This window comes from Dermacentor variabilis, chromosome 5, assembly GCF_050947875.1.
Source record: "Dermacentor variabilis isolate Ectoservices chromosome 5, ASM5094787v1, whole genome shotgun sequence".
NCBI lineage: Eukaryota > Metazoa > Arthropoda > Arachnida > Ixodida > Ixodidae > Dermacentor > Dermacentor variabilis.
The window spans coordinates 62,752,507-62,771,267 of NC_134572.1; the positions used below are offsets into that span (position 1 = coordinate 62,752,507).

General features: G+C 47.3%; 1 protein-coding gene across 4 annotated transcripts in view; it reads right to left on the reverse strand.

Annotated features, from left to right (window-relative positions):
* LOC142582662 (venom protease-like) overlaps positions 1 to 17,793 on the reverse strand; it is a 51,574-nt gene extending 33,781 nt beyond the window's left edge. The window contains exons 1-2 of one of the 4 annotated variants that reach the window (XM_075692587.1): positions 17,256 to 17,793; positions 1,701 to 1,764 (exon numbers count right to left, since the gene is read on the reverse strand). In XM_075692587.1, coding sequence (XP_075548702.1) covers positions 1,701 to 1,764 — 64 coding nt within the window. In that variant the 5' untranslated portion in view covers positions 17,256 to 17,793. Of the gene's footprint in view, positions 1 to 1,700; positions 1,765 to 8,930; positions 8,952 to 10,145; positions 10,294 to 17,255 lie in introns of those variants that run through there. The other 3 variants (XM_075692586.1, XM_075692589.1, XM_075692588.1) reach the window with 3 other exon arrangements.
* Between the last annotated feature and the right edge of the window lie 968 nt (positions 17,794 to 18,761).

Sequence of the window (18,761 nt, forward strand, 5' to 3'; positions counted from 1 at the left end):
TCTTTCAGTTCTGGTTGCCATGCACGTCTAACTCTCTCAACTCTCATCAATGCACGTTGATAAAATCTGTAGACGTAGGTCAAGCGTATTCTTCATGGCAAAGCAGTGCCTATAGGGTTTGTATTTTATTATTTGGTGGTGGTGGTAATGAGGGCGAGTTGTAGCACGAGGTGGGTTTAGCTTGGCGATCAAGATCGGTAATTTCTCCACCTGAGCGTCTTTTATGGGATCATTGTGGTTTTCTACCACATGGCCATCTGACCAGTCTCTCTAATTAAGAATGTGATAAGGAGACTTGAAGTTTCATTGCAGGCTATAACTGGTCATTCGGGGAAGGCAAGGTGTTACAGGCACGTACGTATACGGAATACGGAAGGTCCTTTTGCTGCAGATGTTTCGGGAGAGCGTCCTTTTCATCTTGGAAGTTCGGGCACGACCGCACGAAATGCTCAATGTCTCCTGTCTCGTCGCATGTCGTACGGTTCGGAGAATAGATACGCCCTGTCTTAAATAGCCAGGTTTGCGCTGTTGAAACCAAAGATACCCAAAGTGATTTCGAATGTCAGATTTTTTTATTACTATGGGGCCCTTGACTTTGAGTAGATGATGGAGCGCTGCGTATTCAAGAGAATCATCTTTTTCGTTGCCAGCAATGTCAATGTGCAAGGGAATCCATTGAAACTTTACTATTAAGTCTTTGTTGCCGAGATATTTCACGAGGGCTAGTGATTTGCATAGGAACTTGATGGACGGTAGACCACGGTAGAGTTGTTGCAACGCGGTTTTCGGACCCACAAGGTCTCAAATCGGAGAGTATCCCTATTATGTACAGCAACAGTCAGTTCTACTATATTGCATTTTACTAGAACGAATAGACTTGAAATCTTTTCTCAAAGAAGTTCCTAGTTTCACATATTGCTTTATCGACCACTTGAAGTCTTCATCTTACTACGAACTTTTCTAGATAGTCAGTACCCTTCATAGTCGTATTGTCTGTGCCTTTGTTTCAGAATGTCGATGTTCAACCAACTTGGCCAAATTATGACTCTTGTGAACTTTTCGTCTTGTCTGGTTTTCAGATCTGTGCGCACATACGTCCACCCAGATTTCTTGGAATGCGGAAACAGCAAAAACATCATAAATAATAAAATCGAGTCGCAAAAGAAGATAACTAACTAAATAAATGTATTGTTTACGGCATAAGAATTGGAGCGGAGGGGGGGTGGGGAGGGGAAGCCTACAAACGAAGGGGACATAATTCTGCTTAAGTTTGGGTTCTACGAACTATCTTTTCTTGGCTAATGCTTAGGCATTTGGCTCTTGTCGTGGGCTGCACTCCCAGGCTGCAAAGTGTTTGATAAGGTTGAAGACTGAACGTGTGGGTATTTGCATACTAGAAATTGGATTACGCAACATTTTGACGGGACACACAAAAGAGAAACACATGCTCGTTGCGCAAAGTATTTGAACTTTCAGTTTCGCGCAACCCGAACACTCTTGCTCGGAGGGGTATACACGTCGGCTGGCCGTTCAGTAATGAATAAGGAGAAGTTTGATGGGTCGACACTAAGCGTGCCGACGCTGTGCTGCCTGGGGTGTCAAGCGGCGGACCTAGTTCGTAAAGTTGGGGCTACAGACCACCGACGCTCTCCTGGCCCATCGCGGCACGCGACCATTCGAGTTCACCACTGTGTGCTCACCGGTGGAGGAGTTCGTAGCCCGCCCGGTCGCGAGAAGCGCCGCCACCGTCACCAGCCACAGCATCTGCGAGAAAGCGCCCCCGCGCTCAGTCAGTCAGGTTTTCGCATGCGCTTTTCGTTAGTAAGCCTGCGGCCATTCAGCTTGTACGAACGCGCTCACAATGCGCGCCGCGCGACAGCATTAAATGAGCCCTGACATTACGCGGTCAACTTTTGAATTTTTTTTCTTGCATGGAATGTCTGTCTTGGATTTCGAAAACTTAGACAAAATGCTGGCATGCCTCAGGGAGGCCTAAATATTTTTTTATTTTTTTGCGTGCAAGTTCCGGCTTCCTTTCACGGGAGATGTATCTGTTGTGACGTCATGTCGGGGGAAGGTGGTCACGTGGGAGCAGGACATCGCGGCGTTCTGGCACTCGCTCCGACTCGCTCGGTAGTCTGTTATGATGCCCCATCGGGCCGCTCAATGGGCCCGATGGGGCGCATTAACCACCTAGCGAGCCTGAGCTAGGGCCAGAACGTCGGGATGTCCTGCTCCCACGTGACCACCTTCTGCGGCATGATGCCCTGACATATACAGCTTTTGGAAAACGAAACCAATCTGGTTCGCGAAAAAGCTACTGTAGTAAGTATATAGGGCGGCGCTTTGAGACTCGACAGTATTTTTATAGGGTTTCTAGGTCCAGAAATGCAAGGTCGAAATGTCCGGTCGACACTCCTTATGAGCATTAACAAAAGCTCTACGGTTAGCGCAAGATATTGATGAAGTGATGCCATTACATTTGCTTGATACAGTACGAATGGCTATTCCTAAGTCATGAAATGCTTCTTCAGAGCTAGTCAATGCAATATTACGTGCATAGGTAGTCAAGCAAGAGGTGTTGTTTTGCTTTCGCTGTATTTTGTCCATTGCTCGAAGCTTTTCGTAGCAACAGGTACATTAAGTCACCACATGGCGCTGCATTCATTAGCATGGAGTTTGGCTTTAGTAAGTGGCACCTGGAACAAAATGACGCAAAGCTTTGTGTAGCGGATGCATATAGCAGAGGGAACTTGACGGACGTGTTTTTTGTTAAAAAAAAAAACAAGAAACAAAGCCGCAGGAAACAGTAGAATATATCACAATCGGAGCGCGGAGAGGGTGTTTTAGGGTTGTAACTGTATATATAGAGCTGGGAAGTTGCCCCATTATTCTTCTGTTTATTTTTTGAAAAATTTAATTACGAATAATTCGTCAACTGATACAGAGCTACGTATTATCCAGTTAATCGATTAATTTAGTGAACGTTTTCTGCAATACAGACAGCAAACTCGATGGACCAACAGTGGGCTGAAAAGGGAAGCCTAAGCAATGAGCCTTTTGCATGGAGATAACATTTCGAGGAGGGGTCTTGTCTTTGTCAACGAAAATACTTTCCGTTAGACGTCTGTACATTTTCTTCTGGAAATTTCGCCATTTGGCTAATGTTTTATTTAATGCTGATATTTTTTTCGCATATATTAAACGTTTTCGGAGATGCTTCCGCACTGTCCCTCAAAATATTTCGTACAGTGTGCGGAGGTGTTGTAAAGTTGGGGCTACAGACCACCAACGCTCTCCTAGCCCATCGCTGCACGCGACCATTCGATTCGAGTTCACCGCTGAGTTCACCACGCAGGCTTACTAACCAGCCCAAGCTGGCGCGGCGCTGCTTGAAAGTATTGATGTCGCGTGCTGCGGAACGATTTCGAGATGTTTTAGATCGTACTTTGTGAAATTTACGCAATGTCCGTTCATATAAGGTCATCGGGGATGCCTTTCGGTGCATCGCTAACTAAAGTAGGCGGAAATATGTCTTGGGGGCGCAAAAGTGTGACGCGCTTTATCAGCCGCGGTGTACGCACATTATCAGTCGCGGTGTGTCTATGTGTTGTGAACTATTTTGCTTATATTGGTTTTAATACAACAAAGAAAACCGGTGTCTCGGTATTACCATCATTAAATGATAAATCAGCTGACTGTCTGATAGCTTGGCGTAGGGAATAAAACATTAAGCATAAGAGTGCATGCTCGTGCACGGCCAACCTAAGGCAACCACAAAACATTTGAGCGGCAGGCGCTATCAAATATTTGCGATGCATCGGCATCGTTCTCGCGCATTTCAAGTCTAGTAGGCTTGAAATTACCATATGTCTACGCTAACCTTCCTGCATATGAGGTCGATGGCGCTGCTCAACACAGCGATGACTGCGGTTAGTGAACCAGCACGATACATATGTAAGCTGTGCGCTTCGGCATTGCCTTTTTGGCCTGTATACAGCCATAATATATGAGAGGGATTGCATAAAAAGAATACGATGGCTATTTTCGAGGACAAAACTTCCGTAATACGGTGAGTGCGTCGTAGAGAACGGAACGAACACAACCGAAAAAAATTCGGTTATAATGCTCTTTCTCGAAAAAGCAAGAGAAAACGGGCTAACGCCGCCATACGACCTCGCATAGTCACGCCGCACAACGCTTATAGATATATAACCGCTGATGCCGTATGCTTGCACCATGCGGTATATAGAACAAAGATATCTGTAATCCAGCGCCTGCCACTGCTTAGGACGCTCGAGCAGTTCGTAAACAGTCCCTTTGCTGGACAAGCTTAATTCAGACTGTAAGGTATGCTGCTATTACTAGCCAAAACTATTTTATTCAGGGGCGGAAACCTCATCCATCGAACCAAGTAGTCACGCAATGTAACGTGCCGCGAACAGTTTGAACGCTTGTCAATGTTTCACATCACAGCTCCTATCGTTGCAGAACGCCGTTACGATCGTCGCGTATGTTTCATGGCTCCTAAAACGCAGCTTAGAAATAGAGGGTAATACTGCAATAAGGTCACATTAGTGAATGGAACATTCGGAAATATACAATTGATCTCCGAGGGTGATTGTAGGCGCAAATATGCGCGCCCACATCGCGCTGCGTGTTCCATCCGCCTCAACGCCAGCAAGAACTCCGGCCATGACGCCTTAAACCACTTCAGCACGTCTCACAGAACCGTTTACCACGTAGAAGACGCACGTCATACTAAACAGACCGCGCGAGCGCGAAAACAAACGCCACAACCTACCGCCGAGCGTATACCTGACATGCAAAACACCGCTTTCACCCAAGCCAGTATGGCGCTGCTAATAGGCGTTGCCACTGCGTTCACAATATGGCGGCGCCTACGAAAAAACGGTGTATACTCTTCCGGACACGCTCGATCCGCCGCAGGACGTCGGCGTGCGTGGATAGACTGCTGGCTCTTTGAGGCTCTTCGCGGGACTTTCCCGTGAAAGGCTTCCCATTCGCCTTCAGAGTGCGGCAACCGTATGGGCGAACACGATTGCTCGGACTTGCTTTCATTCGGGGGAACGCATCCGCTAACCACATAGATGGTATGGCCGGACATTATTCGTTCGATATCAATGAGTGGTGAGTCGAACTATCTTGATTTCTCAGTGTGTCTCCATCGAGGGAACTATTCCTTGTGTATATTTCGGCTCGCGGGCATTGTTGCATAAAAAAGGATAAACAAGTGCCCTCTTTGTGTCTTGCACTGTTTTGTTGTCGTTACGTTTGCTGCCAAGCGCACACTTGTGACCCCACAGGAGGTGGTGTTGCTTATCTTATCTCTGCATGGAACTCAAAATTTTAATTCTTTCCAGTGTTTCAATTCCATCCAGGGACCGCTTCAAGTCCACAGGGACCGACTAGAAAGCGTTCGTACTGACATTTTAATGCGGGTTAAATTAATACGAAGTGATCATAATTAATCTCCAAAACACCCCTGTAACCCCCTTAGAAATCTGTGTGTAGCGCTTTGGTAAATGAAACCCAATCAATCAATCAATCAATCAATCAATCAATCAATCAATCAATCAATCAATCAATCAATCAATCAATCAATCAATCAATCAATCAATCAATCAATCAGCTTGACACATGGTAGTTTAAGAAATGAATAAGTCATGTCGTAATTTGAAAATGTGTGACTTTTTCCCGAGTATTTTACAGTCGGAGTCGGAAACACTGTAGAGAAGCTTCGGATGCCTGCAGCGAGCACATATACTATACTTAGGCATATTCCGCTTTTTTCTCTGCAGAGAGCCTTGCACATATCTTTAGGAGGGCGGATATTACTTGACAGGTCACTGTTATCATAGACGCCACTTGCAGTTTGACTAAGAACTGATGTACTGCCTACAAGTAATGTGTCGATTGCAGCACGTAGCTACACGTGTGCACCGTGAAAACCGGCAAGGTTCCGTGCAGCCCACTTCGAAGCCCTGTCACCTCTCCCTCTGACCCCGGTGGGATTTGTATCATTCTCCGGCCTATATACGGTGGTGTCCTTGCTTTATATGCTGCGTCCTATCTCTGCGAGCGCGTATGTCGGTCACGGCACGAGGAGAAGCTCTCAGCGTTATGTTGTTGTGCGTTAACCAATAAGGGCCCGGTTTTCTTCCGTTTCCTAAGGAATTACTTCTGCAGGGCCGACACGTCCAGGAGATAGGCTGCCACTCACGTGTGCACCAGCGATGGTCGCGTGGCTGTGGTGAGCTCAATGAACCATGACGACGACGAAGCCTACCGTCGAGGAGCGGAGGGCTGACACGAAGCCCTCGAGCACCGCATCTCTAACGCCCCGTTGTTCCTTAAGTGGGTTATTTCGATCTGCCGATTGCCACCACTCGTAATGAAATACTTTCAGAAACTTGGCCATTAGCTGCGTCTTTTTATGTACCATTCTCGTGCGCAGTTTGTTTACGAAGCCGAATAATGTCTCCCTGAAAACCTTGGCGTCGGTTGTTGGACTACGTTGCGCGTAGCGCACACAATGACGTCAGCTAGAATAATCGAGAAAGCTTAGTGGTCGTGCTTCAGTAGCATTGCCGATTTTTCCGTTACAAACTCCGCACAAATCGTTACGCAGCTGTACAGATTAAACGCGTTGAAAAAAAAAAAAAAACGATGGCATAAGCAATCCTTTCGTGGCTGGACATTGCAATATGGATAACAGCGCTTATTACGCCGTTTCGAAGCAAACCTTACGCCCGCAAGTTTCCTACATATTTTAAACTTACTGGCGTCGGTCATTGCACGCGTTGAAGTAGCTCGAGGAACGCTTGCGAAACGTCATAGGCGAAACGCCACTGGTGGTATAATGGAGGGGTCGCGCGCAAAGGTTACAAAGCGTTCATTGCGGTAGTATATCGGAATCCACGTCTCCGGTTTAGGTGATTATCTGCTGTAGTAGCCCACTGAATGATTCTGGTTAATTATGTAAAGTAAAAGGCCGGCATGCAGAAGTGGTTTGTTCGACTCCTATTTGTGGAAGGAGATAAAATACGTCTTACGTTGTTGTTTCGAACATGGTGTATTGATAGCTTGAAATGTGCTTATTTGCTTTGATCGAGCCAATGAGGGCTCGTTGTGGGTTGGAGTGAAAATACAGCGCATTTGCTTCTTTCTTTCTTTTTTACTTTTCTTTTTGGGCGGGTGCAGGGAGGGGATTAATCAGTTCACACTGAATGCACATCTGGCAATCGTTCTTAGTAAGATATCTTATTACGTGAGAACTGAAAATGTACGCATATCCTGAGAACGTCATGCTGCTAGCACGTTGCCAGCTACGGCAGAGTCTGCGGAACACAAGTGTAAGCCTTTCGTTATCTTTCCGGGCTGTGACCAAAGGCGACATCGTGATATGGCTACCGGCCAACATTTTCGAGTGGCCTGTTCAAAACACTCCTCGTATGAGAGCGCGCCACTTCTGCAAAACGCGCTGTTGGATTTCTGTTCATTGTCAACATAAGCCTATTAAAAAATGTTGAAGTCCTACAACAACCCTCGTATGCGGGGCAAGGTTCGCAGTTGTGCTTTTCCGTGTCACCGCATTCTACAAGCGAGTCAGTCGAAGTATGCACGGAAGAATAGGGAGAATTAAAGTGCACATAAAGAAGAGACACCATGTGGCGTGCGGTGCCAGACCTCAATTTCTAAACTTTGATATATAGCGTCCAAGTAAAGATATGATGAGCGTACATGACATTCGACGAATTCCATTCATTACAATTTTTCTCTTTAGTTTGTTTGTGCATGGTTCTAGCTCCTGATTTTATATTCCGTTTTATTTCCTTTTTCTTCCCAAGTGACCACTAGTGCAACTAGTGATACCTTTGATTCTGAATGCGTCGTAGTGCGACGTTTTTCTCCAGATGTGTCCAAAACACACTGAGAAAACTTATGTTCCCAGCTTTGTGCACGAGCCCAAAAAAGAAGAGGTTTGAAAATGACTGTCTCACTGATAACGAAAAGAAAAGATCGATTCTTTATAGCCAGTTGACAGGAACGAACGAATCTTCTGAAGCTACGAGAAGAGCTAAATTGAACACCAAGACTACATAGATAGACTCGTAACCTGAAGGAAATCCTATTAAACAGGAATCACTCGAGCAATCACCCGAATAGAAACCCGAACAAAAGCGTACACCGATGCAACCAAACCTGAGCGAGCCGAGGTCCTCAAACCTTGCCCTAAGATCACAAGAACAACAACGCCTCTTCCTACTATTAAATTTTCAAATGCACTCTCAAACGTGAGCATTCTCAGTAAATACTACCCAATTGTCATCACCAACCAGAAACTGAAGATCTTTCCCGACCCGCCCAGAGTAGCCCTGCAGACGCGACACTAACTTCAAGGACATTCTTGTACATGTGAACCTATGGAGAAAAACAAAGCTAACATCCAGTCCTTGTGGCCGCCCCAGATGCCCTACGTGCAAACATAAAAAAAGTACAGCGTTGGATTACATTCACAAGCTAACTCCGTGTTTCATCTGCACATCAATCAGTGTAGTATACTGTCTAGAATGTTCCACTTGTAACAAACAGCGCATAGGTGAGACTGGACAACAAATTCATACGAGGCTCAACGGCCATCGCGCAGATACAAAACACAATTTACCTATAGTAGTAACCAGCCACTTCAATGAAAATGGCCACATATTTGATAAAGCAAGGCTCTGTATAGCACAAACAAATTTCCGTTCACCTCGCGAGAGGGAATATACGGAATCATACCTGATATAAAAATTTAAGTGCTTTCACCCGACGGGAATCAATTTGGCACGTGGTAGCTTAGAATGTAAACCTGTAAGTATCAGAACATTAACAAATGGACAAAACACATTATGCCACCAGCTCACCTCGATTCTTCAGCTCAACTGTGCTTCCTTTTCCAGCTCTTCCCTTTTGCTACCCTACCACTCAATTTATATTCTCTTCCACGCTTTTACGTACGAACCGTACGAACCTTTTCCCATATACACCTGCCCCCTCCCGCTTTTTCTGCTGTCACCCTTCTACTTGCTCTTCCGTTTTCCCCTATTCTTTCGCTCCTTCTTTCTTTTATGTAGAGGCCCCCACTAACACATTCCAAAGCAGCAGACACCAGAATGCCTTTTCCGACGCCTCCACCACACAGGGCCACGCCACTTCTATATATATATATATATACCGCTGTGACCACGCCCACGCCGAAATGCTGAAGATAATGGCGTTCTTAAGACCAAGCGACTGCCTTCCAACTACCTCATCCATTGCCCCCAGAATCCGTGTCGCCATCTTAACACCTTAGAAATTACCCGACGCACTGCTCTTGCGCTGCTGAAGTAATTTTTTCAACTCATGTCTTTTTGTTACTCGCGTGCTGACCGGCCGAGTGGCTCTTCTAAAACCACAAACGCGCACCACCTGCGACACCTACGGCTTGTGTTCAGTTTTCTGAAAACTTCCTAACCTCTCGCTCCCCCAATACCCTCAATGCAAAAAATCCAATGTTTTCCTTCATGTTTTTTTTTCTTTGATGCCGCCTTCCTGCTATCCCGCTCTTGTGCACTCGTCCTAGAAACCGCGTCTAGAGACGTCAAGCGACAACGCTCATTTTCTTTTCAACCTCTCCCTTTACAGCCAGCTACCACCGACAATGGCCGCACGTGAAGTCACTCTACTTGCATGTTACAACTAACAAGCCGAGGATGACAACGCTGCCTTTGACTGAGATAGGTCCTCCTATCGAAATGTTGGCCAGTCTTTCTGAGGCACCTTATCCCTGTTTGTAACATTGTGTAGCTTCACATTTCAGCCCCTTCTTGATTTAAGGAAAAATGGTTGTTACGGGGCATGCTCAGTATGCGTCTAATATCGGGTTGTGGCGGATGCAAGTAAAAAGGCGGAGAGGGGGGAGGGGGGGAGAAGGACACAGGCTTTTCTTTGTTCAGAACAATAGCTGAGTGCTCATCGCTATTTTTGGCTTTGAGACCACGGGAAGCAGATACACATTTCCTCGATCATCGAACATATAGCGGCATTAGTCGAAGCTCTCTGATGTCGATGCAGAGATAACTTGAGCGGGCACTTACCGTTTCTACCTTCTTGTATGCGCTCGGGGTTGCGGATTGTCAGCGTAATTGGTATAACACAGACGAAACCCGTCACAACAAAGGATTGCAGAGTGAACTCTGCAAGTCCGACTCTACTCGACACGAAGAAGTATGTGTTTCTGGGTCTTGTTTACTCAGCCGCCACTCGCTCGGTCACCTGAGAAGGAGGGGTAATCTCCGAAGCTCCATATCGACGATCGTCTCAAGACGACGCTGGTCAAGTGCATCTTGTCGGCGCTCGTCTTCGCTGAATCGTTCGGCCTCTATCAGGTTCGCGCCCCGTCGAACGTACAGAGAAAAGACGCCATTACAGACGCCGGATACGCAGCACATATTTACCCAAACGGCCGTATAAGGTGCCCGTAATGGAACGTGCGTGGATAAATCAGTGACAAACTGAGTGTTAGATTGTGTGAAGAGCGAAAGTGTCAGAGTTAACTCGGAAGACTTCTATAGAAAGGGTTCATTGGGTCACTTAGCGCAACATTCGAAGTTAGCACGATCTTAGTATTTTGTTGGAAGGAACACTCGCATCAGAGCAAGGCTTGCAGATTTAGGTTTTTTCCGAGTTCCGACCAATAACTCCGACAGAAATATTCGGGTCTAATGTGTCGGCGTGCTGTGAACGATAGAAGGCTTTAGAAATAATTTTCACAGTTCATAGTTATATCTGAGACAAAGTTTCGTTACTACATCATATCCATCATCAAATCTCCTGAAAACTGTCGCGCACTTTGTTGGGAACGCTGCGAGCGAGGCTCTGGAAAAAAGGCTCCGACATTCTTCAATCGACACCTTTGCTACCAATAAAGTATTTTCTCTCTTCTCTCTTTTTTAGTTCCGTCACATGGCCAAACACAATAAAATATTACAAAATTATTGCAGCTTAGGTGCTTTCTTTGCAAAACTGAATAACAGAGAGAGAGAGAGAGAGAGAGAGAGAGAGAGAGAGAGAGAAAGAGGAAACAAGAGGTGAAAGGCTGGGAGGCTAACCATATTAAGTGTCCGGTTGACTGCTCTGCACAGGAGGTGGGCAGAAAAAAATGAGAAAACAAGAGAAGGTACAAAAAGAAGGGGGGGGGGGGGACTGAGTCAGTCAGCAAACGCTATAGTTTTTCAACCAATCACGTTCCTTTTGAGAAAACACTCTAGCGTTTTAATTTAAAGCCGTTCGGGCCGACGTCGGATAGAACCAGGGTCCAAGAATTCTAGCTTCCGTCAGGGAACGGTTGTCAATCTCGTAGATCGTGGTGCGGAGCACTTTTATTTGTGCATTGAAACGAAGAAGATCAATACTGAATAAATTCTGACGTAAATGCTTGGGATGAATTTTCTCTCTGTCCGTCTGGTGCGTTGTCGCTACGCTGCTGTCATTGGCTTCGCCTTTCTTCCAACTCTGCAGAGTGCCATGGTCGCTCAGAGCACTCAAGTAATAAAGTCCTGTCTTGCTCCGTCGGCCTCTTCGAGCCGTTCGGACTTGCCTTCCGGCTACATTTCTTGCGCTAGCCTAAATGCATAGCGCGATAAATTTCCGGTTTTCCTACATTCCGAATACTAAGTGAGCTTGTCGCGTTTTACAGACAAGTGTTGCCATCTCAACTGTCAAAACTTTTCTGCTCTTCCTATACTCCTCTCCTTGTCCTTTTTTATGCTAGTACATCTTTTCGACTCCCATGGTCTACGGGCCAGCTGGACAGGTTTTCGTAGTGTTGTGCGCCGCCTGTTTTTCCCTTGCGCGCTTCGCGTGCCTTTACTTTCCGCTTCCCGCTACTCAGACTTTATGCGCCCTTCCTTTGTGCCGGTAGCGAATACAAGTCATTTCTCGTTTAACGTTAATCTTTGTCATCTTCAGGCTATCAGTCTCGAGAATTACTGTAACAGTCGGCAGGATTTTCTCTTGCTGCTCAATCTCTCTTTCCCTGTATCAAGGGGCTCATCGTGGTAGCTCAGTGATTATAGCGCAGTGCTGCTGAGCTGGAGGTCGTGGGTTCGATACCCACGCCGGCAGTCGCATTCCGATGGAGGTGGAATGCAAAAATGCCCGTGTATTTAGATTTAGGTGCCCGTTAAAGATGCCCAGGGAATCAAAATTCACCCGGAGTCGCCCCCACTACGGCATGCTTCATAATCAGATTGTGATTGTGGCGCGTAAGGCCCCTGAATGGAACGAAATCAAGAAGACGCAGACTCTTCTAACTATACTAAAGGGTCGGAAGACGTGATGCTTGGAATGCTGCAAGATGCAGGCAACAAACTTGCTCCTACATGCACTTCCATGTTGCTTTCAAGCTGCCGCCCGCGCGCTTACAAGGCAGACCAGTGCGTGTTATGACGGTGTAGAGGAATGATCTCTGTCGAACTCTTGCGTGCGTAGTCTCCTTGGTCTCGTAGGAAGTTACTGCTTTCGGGTGATTTCGCCAAGTCTCGCCATACATCGTTCGTCATCACTCATCTTCGGCAAAGCACAGTCTGAAGATTTTATGTGCCTCTATAGCATTACGTGAATTGAAACCAATTAAGACATTGTCGACCAGGAGACGCGTGCTTTACCGACTAGACTGAGGCCTTAACTGCGCTACGTATATGCTTGGACGCGCTACTGCTGCTTGAGAAACAAGCGGCGTATGCCGACCGACGAGGTGTCGTAAACAAAAAGTCGTGACACAATGATTAATTTTACTAAATACAACATCAGTGAATATATTATGTGTTCATATATATAGTGAATATCAGATATATAAGAAGGGAATATGCTATGGCGACATAGTGAAGAATCAGCTGCGCTATGAAAAGAAAAAGAAAGACCGCGACGAACTACTGGGTTGAGTGCAGAGGAGAACTACTATGTTAAGTGTAGAGGACGGAAGTCAGAACACATTAAACACATTAACCTTACTGCATAGATGAGGCAATCAGAATGGAGTCATGCTTACATCAACTTCAGTGGACACGCGATAAGGTTATGTTCGGATCGGTTGTTACCTTATGCATGTTACAACGTTTTAATAATTATAAAATTGAAAGTTTTTGCTCTCACGTACGCGAGTAAGCTTTCGGTCAATTCAATCAGCCAGGAAATGTCCAGAGCAGGCCTCTATTGTCCCAAGATATTCTTGAAACGGCGCAGAATGACTCGTGGAGTAACGCTTTCTTGCGTTTGAACGGAGCTGCGACCCGTGGATCTATTATTTTGACTGGGTGTGGTTTCATCCTCATGAGCAACAGATGTATATTACCATGCAAGTGCGAGACACCTTTATTTAAGGGTATGCTCGCATTTTCCTTTTTGACGGAGCCGCCGATGTCAGCTGCAGTTCCTCTTCTTTCCTTTTTTCTTTTTACTTTACAGTGTAGGATCAAGAGTCAGGCTCAGCAACAAAGGTCGTTGCAATGCTACATGGTGTTAGTCGTCAGTTCCCACCTATATTGGGATCGGGTACAGGTTGGGAGTGAAATGAGTGGGCATTGTAAAATACGCTGAATATGGGAACGAATAGCTGATGTCTAGCGTTGGGATATATCCGAGGCAATAAAGATACGGCTATGGCTGCCCCGGAGAAATTGTGTAAACATGGGTATTTGATAGCGTGTGTAAATGCTTTCTCTGGCGTGCACCCTTGCGATGCCTGCGTGCTATTATCATACATTCAAAAAATTGTATTCTATGATTTTGATTCTGTGACCACCTGGGGTTCTTAAACATCCACCCAATGCACGGTACACCGGCGTTTTTTTTTTTTTTTTTGGAATTCGCCTCTATTGAAATGCGGCCGCCACTGCCTGGATTTGATCCCGCGACCTCGTGCCTAGGAGCGCAACGCCAAAGCCCCTAAGCAACCACGGCGGGTATTATCATCACGTCCGGATGCGGCTCTAGATTCAACTGCACCTTAACACCCAACGCGCCTGTGTGGCCGAACTGCCAGCGTGATCGAAGGGTACTGCAGGGAAGACGCGCCGAGGACTCAGTGACACCGCAGACGGCAACGAAAACTCTAACCCAAGAAGCGTGAAAAATAGCGGTTCAGCACTGGGCTGCTACAAAGCACGAAGACACGGCCTACTTTGAAAAGTAAATAGCGAAAGCAGTGAAAGAACAGCACAACTTGTGCTTTCGCCCCAGTGTGCCCGCATAAGCAGTGCTAAGTCTTACCGCCCGTAGCACGCCGTGGGCGGATGTCTTCTCCGACGGCGGGTTCAAAGAGCACGACTCAATATAAGCTCAACGGCTGCTGCCCTTCTGCGAAAGCCTGTCTTAGACGGAGAAAGGCAAAGAGCTGCAGCTAGACAGTAGGCGTTGCGAGAATCCAGCACGAACCGAATGCGGGCTCCCGAAGTCGAGGTTAAACTATTTGCTGTAGCTCCGAAGAAGCTGGCTTGCTCAGTGACAAACCTGGCGTCAGGCAATTACCTGCCGGTGATAACGGGTAATTTGTGAGGAGAAAATTGGCGCGCGGTGCGAGCCCGAAACGTCGAGTGCCTGCTTTTATTCCGGGAAGGAAAGGTCAACGTTAGCTCGGATGGCTGCAAATGCGAACCCTTTGCCAAAGCGCTCTGCTTATAGCTACAACGACTAGGTGGAGGTGTACGAACTACAGTAGATTCTGTTGGATTTAGCGGGTAAGGAATACCAAGCCTACTGTAATTTCTACCAATTTTTCATCACAATATTATCGCAATTCGCACGCTATCAATATATATCTAAGTATATCCTTGCTTAGCGTATGTCGTGCTAGACTGCACAACCTTCTGCGCACGAGTGTAACACACACTCGTGCGCGGAAGCCACACTCGTGCGCACAAGGCGCACGGGTGTGGCTGGCTAGCGCTCTCAGGGCCAGATCTATAGTAGATGCATATGCAACTACACAATAAAACAGACGGGAAGATGGCTGCCACGGCAGCTTACTTGATAAGGCACCGCACACGCAATGCAAAGGATGTGGGTTCGGCTTCTATCCGGGCGGAGTTGTCTTTTCGTCCGCCGCTTGCATTTTTTTTCGCTTATCATTTCTACATTTCAAATAAAATAAAATAGTTCATTTCCCATATGCTTTTCTCGGCTTCATTGCCTGTTTGCTTCACGTGTTTGCAACTAAAAACCTTAGTTATTCGTCCTCCATTCGCGGGTTTTGCTATAGCATTTTTTTTTTCACGCAGTATATCGCTATTGTCAAAGTATTTCATCGTCGCCGTATACATAGGCCTCTTAAGCTACCGCCGCTTTTACAGGAACGGCAAGATGGGCTTTCGCACCGTAAATTTTTGACTGCTGAAACGATTTCTTTCGACCCCCTTGAAGGTTTTCGCGATGTGGATATAGTTGACTGTGAAGGCAGGCACGTGACAAATTCGCGTGACAGAAAGACAAAGGCGACGTCATTGGGACGTTATACTGATACCGAAGATCCTCGTCTTCTCCGTCGACGTTTCACCACGCTCTAATATGTTAAGAATCTCCTTGCGGTCCTAACTGATTTCGTAGCGAATGATAAGTACAACGGTGATGCCGTACGCGTTCAATTTCCGGTATAAATAAAGTTTTCAGTTGAGAATAAATCTGTCGGTTGTTGTGAAGACTAGTTACTCGAGTTAACATCAACACAACAATAACATCGAAAATCTGTACAAATATATGTGGTGTAGAGCAATATAGGAAGATGATTGGTGCGAGTCTCTTTACAAAGAAGCTGAATTTTCAGACTGCAACTCGTAATGTTGCTAAGGCAGGAAAGAATGGAGAAATCAGCATAATCAAAATACTGCTCGTCTCAGAAACGTTCGAGCGCATAAGAGCTATAGTAAGAGTCCGTATTAAGAGTCAAAGAGTTAAAAGACTATCTGCTTGGCAAGAAGAATATACGTTTACTGAGAAAAGAAGAAAACAAACATGCCTCAACTCTGATCGGTCACCTTGAAGAAGCAGTACAAGATGACAAACCAGTTTGTTCAACCATTACCAACTTTCCTAAATGCCGATTCTTCTACTGATCGGTCAACTGAAGGGTGTCCGCTGCGCGTATCCTAGTGAAGCTTGCTGCAAAAACTACAACAACAACAAACAACAAGAACAAAAAATAACCGGCAACTACAATATGAGTTTCAAAAGACGGGTACTCGCGGGTAAAATTACTATTCTATTCGCGGGAGCACGCTGAAACAACTGTCCAGTTGCCATCAGCTAATCGCATAGAGCCGCATGCGTTACTTCTCCGCTTCATAAATGTCGGGAATTCCAGAAGGAGTAGGCCTGGACAATGTGAATTGCAATTGAAAATGAATTAAAACAAGTGAAAACAATTACGGTTACAATAGTACGAATGGTTACAACTCCATTACAAACGGTTACAACTCAGCTACAAAGGGTTAGACCTCCAAAACCACTAAACCATAGCTGAAAATATACTGTGCTCTGCGTCAAATAATCATGGCGTATCCTTAAAATTAGTGCACGTTTTCATAGAACTTAACCATATTTGTAACTGACAGCTCATGCTAAAGACCGCCACTTTATGCTCATGTTCTTGCCGGCACTTCTAAAGCAGCAAACAAGTGTTTGCGACTATATGTGCTTTTGGCACGTCAGTGTAGTGGAGACAGTTTCATCAGCGAAAACGAGAACAACCGGTGATTGCCGGAAAGAACCAGCAATGAAACGTCTCGCGACCTTGCGACGCGGCCCTAAATTATGCGACCTCATCCGCGCGACGCAAGCGTATACGAAGCACCAGGACCGCCTTCCGTCGGGACGTCCGTAACGAGTTCGGTTTACACGCTGGGTGCGCGTTGCCATCGCGATCGTCTCGGCGAAGATTTCTCGCCCAAACATTGCTGCGGGTAAAAGCGAACGCCCGGTCGTAGCACTCCACAGCTGCTGCACGGATTCAACTGCTTCACGACTCCGAAGCGGGTCCTACCAGGACCACCGCCGTGGCTATCCTTTTGTCGCAGGAAAAGAAGAAAGGCTCGGCCGCGCGTCATCAGCCGGGATTGCCTGGGCCTAGCGAAAGCCGTGCGCCCGCCCAACCGAGGAAGGGCGAGCGAAAGCGCGCTGGTGCCAAGCCACGCCGACTACGGTGGCGCACTTACGGTGATCGTCGGCGAGAAGTCAAGGCGCCGCCGCTTCCTCGTCCCAGGCGTCGCAAGAACCGGATTCCCACCACGTGCCGTCGCCTTCGGCGGCCGTCTGACGTCAGCCGGAGGCAAAAAAGGAGGCGCGCCTCCTTTCCTTTTCTTTTTCTGCAGGACTCGCGTTGTAGACCTGCCCGCCCTGCCTTGTCTGCCCGCCCGCCCGGTGGTGGTGGGGCGACGCCTCACGGGTCAAGCAGCGAGCGTAATCCCCGTCACCACTTGCACGGCACTGTCGTACTGTGCCCAGAGTTTTCGCAGACCATTAGAGAGGCACGCGCTGTTGCTTCCTTCGGACGTGCCCGCCTGCCTGCTCGTCTCAACTCGGACAGGCAGCCAACGGCGCTGCAGGCTCTCCACTGATAGAAGCAGACCGGCGACTGTTTTCGTCGACCATCGGCACCGCACTACTGGCGGGCCGGCCTGCGAGTTCCACCTGTTTTGAGCGCTGGCTAGCGACGGCGAGACGCCTGGACTGCGGTGAATTCGCCCGCGACGCGGGTGCGGGTCTTTTCCTTTCGCTCTCGGTGCGAGTGGATGCTCGTCTCTTTTTTTGCTTTCGGCCGGCTTTCGGCGGAGGGGGGACGTCGAGAGAACCGCCGATGCGACAAGCGAGATACGGGAGGACGGGCTGTGCCTCGCATTGGGCCGATGAGGAAACGATTAACGGCCTATTGGCGCGCAATGGGACCGTCGGCTGCCGCCGAAGCACCGCGCTTCTGGTGTCGCGAAAGCTGTCCGCGCCCTGCAGCGGGGCTGCACGAAAAGTGTACGGAACGAGGCAAGATTGATTTCAAGCGGCACCGTGGCTCCCCGAAAGCAGTGGCCCAGAGACGAGAGACGTAAAGGCCTGGATGTATTAGACAGCTTTAGTTTTGAGTGCTTAGTGGAATAGCGTGCTTAGCGGAATAGCAGGATGGAAGTGCGCGTCCGCAGAACGCTAAGCAACCTATAACGTTTAGCGTACGCGCGCGACTTCTCAGATTTAGCATTAGCGTCTTTACGTGTTTACGTTGTTTACGTAAATATATGGCGGCTGTCTCGGCCGCCCGCTTTGAATTTGGCATTGCTTTTGTAGAATTTACTTCATTTTTAATTAATTAATGAACATGCTCTTCCGGAATGTGGATGGATGGATGGATGTTAGGAGCGTCTCCTTTGGAACGGGGCGGTGGGTGGCGCCACCAAGCTCCGGAAGTGGTTCCGGGATTTCCGCACCACTTATCGGCGAAGTCGAGAAATAGGTGCTACATTATATGGTCTCTGAGATCGGGAGCTCCCGGGGGCAGTGAACGGCAGGCTTGGACTACTGATTTCGCCGCGGATCGGAAGACATGGAAAGTACAATTACGACGCGCTCCCCGCTATCATTGCGCTGCCACTAGCCCTTTTCAGACGCACACGCAAAGATCGGTGAATAGATAAAATCGCGTATCTGCACTTTGTATGTGAGATTCGAAGCATAGT